Source organism: Sorghum bicolor, chromosome 3 (assembly GCF_000003195.3).
Source record: "Sorghum bicolor cultivar BTx623 chromosome 3, Sorghum_bicolor_NCBIv3, whole genome shotgun sequence".
NCBI classification, from domain to species: domain Eukaryota; kingdom Viridiplantae; phylum Streptophyta; class Magnoliopsida; order Poales; family Poaceae; genus Sorghum; species Sorghum bicolor.
The window spans coordinates 69,446,429-69,452,389 of NC_012872.2; the positions used below are offsets into that span (position 1 = coordinate 69,446,429).

At 46.5% G+C, this 5,961-nt stretch overlaps 1 protein-coding gene across 1 annotated transcript; it reads right to left on the reverse strand.

Moving 5' to 3' along the window:
* On the reverse strand, window positions 264-3,256 carry LOC8063151 (UPF0301 protein Cpar_0662). The gene is made up of 3 exons (XM_002458834.2): window positions 2,935-3,256; window positions 2,050-2,198; window positions 264-1,211 (listed from the first exon to the last, which is right to left on the reverse strand). Exons 1-3 carry the CDS (start codon window positions 3,161-3,163, stop codon window positions 534-536), a joined length of 1,056 nt encoding a protein of 351 aa, XP_002458879.1. The 5' UTR covers window positions 3,164-3,256; the 3' UTR covers window positions 264-533.

Consider the following 5,961-nt stretch of genomic DNA (forward strand, 5'->3'; position numbering starts at 1 on the left):
GCCGAGGCCTTGTTTAGTTCCAAAATTTTTGGCAAAATGAGCACTGTAGCAATTTTGTTTGTATTTGACAAATATTGTTCAATCATGGACTAACTAGGCTCAACAGATTCGTCTCGTCAATTCCGACTAAACTGTGCAATTAGTTTTTATTTTTATCTATATTTAATACTCTATGCATACGTTTAAAGATTCGATGTGACGGGAAATCTGAAAAATTTTGCAAAATTTTTGGGAACTAAACAAGGCCCGAATCATACATACTGTACATAGTATCAAAAGTCCCATCAGATGCCAGCATACGCACCAGATAAAAAGTTTCAGCTTTGGGCACAGCAAGTAGGCAGGCAGGCGTTGCCGTGCTCAAGTACCGCATCGTTCTTTCACAAGGTTAAAAACAAGACAAAGCAGTCCACATATGCAATTACATCGAGCAGAGCAATCACACTGGCTAAGATCAGCCGACGATTACTCAAATTATGTACAGATTGGCCACAGGGACCGTGGCAAATGGCTAGGATGCAAGCAAGCAAAGTTCACATGCCATCTTGCTTCGGCTTTTGGCTCAGCTCTGAGTATTGGCCTCCCATCAGCTGCAAAATCTCGGTCCACAAGCAGGAGGGGTCCATTGTCAGCGCGTCGGTTATCAAGCCTGAGCTGCAGGAAGTCACCACCCAATATCCTGCATCAATCTCACTCAGCAGCTGGTCATGTTCCCAAGCAGAGTACCCAACATAGAACTTCAGGTCTTCAGGATTAACCGTGCCATTCTTCATCAGAGCACTGGCCTTCTCCAGGTCAGTCCTGAAGCCAAAGCAGATGCCAGGTACCACCTCTTCAAACCCCTTGATCGGTCTTCCCTCGGTCATCCTCATCAGGAATATGCTCATATCGACAGGGCCTCCAAACAAGAGGGAACAATCACCAAAAGGTGTCGCTTGCTCGCCGAAGGATGGGTTCACATGCTTCATCTTAGTGTACAGTGGACGGTTCAGGATGACACCGAACGGGCCATCATAGGCATCTCTTGAACCTAGTCTTAGGAGAAGGATGACAGTCCTCTCAAAGGTTCCATTGCCATCAAGCTCTTCAGTGGCGACCAACACACATCCAGACTCTGGCATAGGAATAGAATGAGCCCACTTTCGGGGAAGATGATATACTGATCCATCCTGAGCTGTCTGTTGTGGACTATTTGCATCTACTGTTTGCTCCTGGTTTGGATGCATGATAAATAACAAATTAGGGAAAAAAATAATTAGGACCAGGCCAATGAGAGATTTCTTAACAAAAACACGAATTAGCTTCAGGCAGAGACAGGCTACTTCTTTGCTAAAGGAGAATAAAAAGGGATCTGACCTGTACATCGGACAAATGGAAAATAATTGGGACAAGAAAAATGTGTATAAGACATTGGGATGTATTAGAAATAGGGCACTGAAGATCTTGTTACACTACATGATGGAGACAATCTAGAAGTATGATGTTGTTTAAGATGAAGAAATTTACATTTTAGCCTATCTATACATTGCTAGATAGGAAGTTTAACATAAACTGGAACAATGATTACTTGCAGTGAGAACCATTAAAAAGTCCTGAATAGAAGTACAGGATCAGCACGTAGATGATAGTGGGAAAAATGTTTCAATCGACTGAGGAGTTGAGGACGGCCAAGTCTAAAATCTCAACTTTCTCCAAAAAGGGGAAAACACCAACAGCAGAGAAAAATAGTATTCTTTAAGTTGAAAAACTGACTATGGAATAAAATGCAATTTGTACCATGGACAATCTTAAGTTTCCAAAGTCTCACGTGTCCATTTTAGAGGTTGTAACATCTAGGTACAATGTTAGGAGATTATAAAGTGCGAGTCAATCTTCAGAAATTGGCTCATTGTCTTCTTCCCTTTATGAGGCTAAATTCTTTTCAGATTCAGATTCTAACGCCGTTCCTATGCAATCGCTAAATAAGCTATACTAAAGGTGCCTGTGAAATTCTTTTCTCAAACTTTCTAGTACAGATGAAATAGCAAAGACCAGAAAGTTTGGTCTTACCAACTTTGGAATCACAAAGCTTGCTCTCACATCTCGCCAATATGACAAGTTGCTAGGTATATACATCGTGTCACTTGATTTTGGTTCGCCCTGATTTTGGGTTGTTCCATTGGAAGCATCTCCACTGGGAGTAGGTGCATCACCTTTTCCTGCATGCAGAAATGAGATGTCAGAATTCACCAGCGCAATACATACTACAGGGAAATTCAAATATGGCCTTTGTACCAATACCAAACGTTTTTAAGACACATCAACAAAGAACTACCTAATCTTAATAATGTATATATCAGATGTAAACGGAAAGAAACAAGGAAAATGCCAACATTGGATAGCCAAAAGTTAATATATGCATTCACTAGAAGTAGCACTTGGTGATGTACTTTCCACTGAAATGTACAGAGATCAAATCCCTCAATTTGCTGATTAAACAATTGACACATGAATGAAAGACTGGCTGGAAAATTCAAATGCAGCAATCGAGCTCCACAATTTCTACATACAGAATTTGAGATCAGTACAACTACTGCAGTGAAGTCCATTTCAATCACGAAGTGCACCAAAAATGTCTCAAACTCCAAATGGACCCTGAAGAACAACCATCGAGCTCAAAACATACCCAGATTCCTACGCGTACCTCACGACACATAGCAATTAGAAATCCAGTGAGACATGTATTACACCCTTGCATCACAAATCGCACAGTAACCAACACGACCTCGATGCAAAGGCCACATAATCCGGCCAACAATCTCATCACCGAGCGCCAATAATTTCAATCCGCACCCAGTCTACAAACGTTGACCGCTTCACACACGCGAATCGACTAGATCCTGCTCCAATCGCACAGATGAACAAAGCATCAGGAGGTCGGCCAGGAGAACCTACCAGAAGAGGAGGCCTTGTTCCTGGGCTCGTCGCCGTCCTCTCGACCGTTGTTGCCCTTCCACCCCGACGCGCTCACCGCCAAACTCGGCCACCGCACCGGCTGCCGCCTCCACCTCGTCGGCCCCACAGCCAGCGAGCCGATCCCGGCGGCAAGCGGGAACCGCGCCGCCCGCTGGCGATGCCTCGGCGTGAGGCAAGGCCCACCGGCCTTCAGGTTGAGGGCCCACATGCCCGTGGCTGCGTGGAGACCGCGGTGGGTGGGGACACTGGGACGGCGTCCGGACTTCGGATCGGGGAGTGGAAAACTGGAAATAGACACGGAAGCACAGAGTAAGCCCTTGTTTAAAGTTGTTTTTTTATTTAATAATTATTATTCAACTATTAAAAGATTCATTTCACAATTACAGATACATTGTATAATTAATTATTTTTTATCTATATTTAATACTTCATACATATTTGAAATCTAAAAACTTTTTAAGATTCTCCATCACATCAAATATTTAGACACATGCATGAAGTATTAAATATAAACTATTTACAAAACTAAAACACAACTAGAGAATAATTTGCGAGACGGGATCTTTTAAGTATAATTAGTCCATGATTGAACACTAATTATCAATTAAAACAAAATTGTTACGGTATCTATTAAACGTTAGCACTCCTAAGCAAACACCTCTTAATCTGGGTGGGTCCTATGTGGCTGACCGCTTATGCTAGAATTTTATCAAAATCGAAGGAAACGGGAATGAGTTGTACCAGGAGAGAAAAGGATTAGAGAAGAAAAGTGTTGAAAAAGCTAAAAATATTTAGTACAATAAATCAAAGGTACGTATCGTATGCAAACTGGGTATACTGTGCAAACTTGCAAACTATCGATCTGCATTCCAGAATAGTCATCCGATGGCAATAGAGAGAGGGGGGTCTTTTTACAGAATAACGTCCGCCAGCCAACGAACGGATGCCACCTGAGCTCCGTCACACACGACCGTCACGCGCGATCGATCGAGGGGAAGGATCGCTAGGGCACGCGTCAAGGGGAAGGTCTCCGTCTACCCGCCCCGCACGGCGCCTGGCGGCGACGCGGCCAGGGCTGGCGGGCGCATGCGCGTGTCATCGCTGCGGAAGGTGAGGTCCGTGCGGCCCAGCGAGAACAAGCACCGGCCCGAGCAGAAGTACGTCACCAATCTGGTAAAGAAGCCACTCATGAATGGCGCTTGAAATATATTTACATCTGTGCGAGCTTCAATTTGGTTGTGCGTGATGGATGGATCTTGCTTCTTTGTACAATGGCTCTAGTATGATTTATATATGATCTAGTATGATTCCACTCCCAGAGAAACTATATATGAGTGTATGATTATTGTACGAAGGTCCAATTCACATGCCTCTGCTAGCAGCTACTACAGTACAGGACGCCGGTGATGTGAGTTCAATTCGATCTGACAAAACAAGACGAAGGATCCCGCCCGACGGCCGGCGCCATGACTGACGATGAACGACTCCACCCCGCCGCACTCTGGTATGTTGTCCGGTCCTCGTAATTCGCCACCGGTGGACGTGTCTGTAACACCCTAGGTGTTAAGCATGCACTTAGCATCACCAAAGTCATGCATAAGCATTTCCATCAAGCATAAGCATCATGAGCATGACACTCTTGTCAAATTATGATTTTATGTGCTTCATTTCATGTGTTTTAAATATGTTAAAAATATGATACTTGCTTCTAAAATTGTGAAAAATTCAAATTAGGTTGATTTATGTGTGAGAAGCATTTAGAATATTTTTGTGCAATTTTTGGAGCTATGGAATTTGAGAAATGGAATTTATACAAAAATATCCAAAAAGAATTTAATTAAAACCTAGAACTGAGTTTTAACTTGTAATTCAAATTCTGTTTGGAATTTGGTTTTGCTTGTTAAAGCAAAGTGGTAGAGTTTTTGTTTTGGAACAACTTTGTTTTTGGGAGCAAGAGGTGAAAATGATTTTAAATTGGTCCAAATGAATTTAGAAAGAATTTGGAGAAAAGAAATTAAAAAAAAAGGAAAGGGGGCAGGCGCTGCTGGGCCGACCCGCCTCCCTTCTGGCCCAGCTGGGCAGCGCGGCCCGCTCCCCCCTCCCCTCTCTCCCGCGCGCGCGGCGCCCGCCTTGCTCCACCCGGCGCCGGCCACGTGGCGGCCGTACGCCGGCGTTGGACGCGCCGCGGCCGGCCTCCAACCCCCCTGGTCGGGACGCCGGCGCTGGCTCCCAGACCACTCGCCCATTCTGTCTCCCCCGCGCTCTCCTTCTCCTTCCTCCTCCGCTCGCGCCGCGCAGCAGCAGCCGCTCCTCCGCACGCCATTGCCGGAGAGAGCTCCGCCGCTCGTCGCCGGCCACACCAGAGCATCAAGCTCGACGCCGAGAGCACCAGGGCACTCGCCGTCGCTAGGGTAAGCTCGTGCGAACGTTCTACCGAGGTGAGAGTCCGTCGAGCGCCGTGAATCGCTCGCCGGAGTTACCCCGAGCTCGCCGGAGTACTCCGCCGCGGTGGATCTAGCGTTTCCCTGCATCGTTTCGCTCGTTCTTTGTCGCGCTAGGTCGGTAGGAAGGTGAGGAAGCTCGGAGAGGCGTTTGCGCACGCTCTACCGCGCCGGAGCAGCCTAGCCACGGCGAGCAGCGCCGCCGTGCCGCCATGCATGCTCGTCGGAGGTGTTCCGGCCGTCCTCTGGTCGATCCAAGGGTACCGCTGGGTGCGACTCGCTGCGGGGAGCACGTTGGTGCTCACCCCGTGGCCGGAGGCCTCACCGCCGGCGAGATCCGCTCATCGGAGGTGAGCTTCCTCTCGGTCTGACTGACTGGTGGGGTCGGGGACCCACTGTCAGTCGCAGGGGTACCGCAGTGGGTGTAGATCTGGGTGAGCGTAGCGTTTTTCGTCGGTTTTCTTGAAAAAGTGTTTTCCAGAAATTGATTTAAAGTTTGTAAAATCCATATCTTGAGTTCTACAGCTCCAAATTGAATGAAATAAATTTTGGTGTGCTCTATATT

What these genes read in the sequence shown, in the direction of transcription:
- LOC8063151 (XM_002458834.2), bottom strand. Translation starts at nt 3,163, where the DNA reads ATGTGGGCCCTCAACCTGAAGGCCGGTGGGCCTTGCCTCACGCCGAGG. An exon ending in GAACAAGGCCTCCTCTTCTG is followed by an intron (nt 2,199 to 2,934) that starts GTAGGTTCTCCT and finishes TTCTGCATGCAG; the next exon opens with GAAAAGGTGATGCACCTACT. An exon ending in GCTTTGTGATTCCAAAGTTG is followed by an intron (nt 1,212 to 2,049) that starts GTAAGACCAAAC and finishes CATCCAAACCAG; the next exon opens with GAGCAAACAGTAGATGCAAA.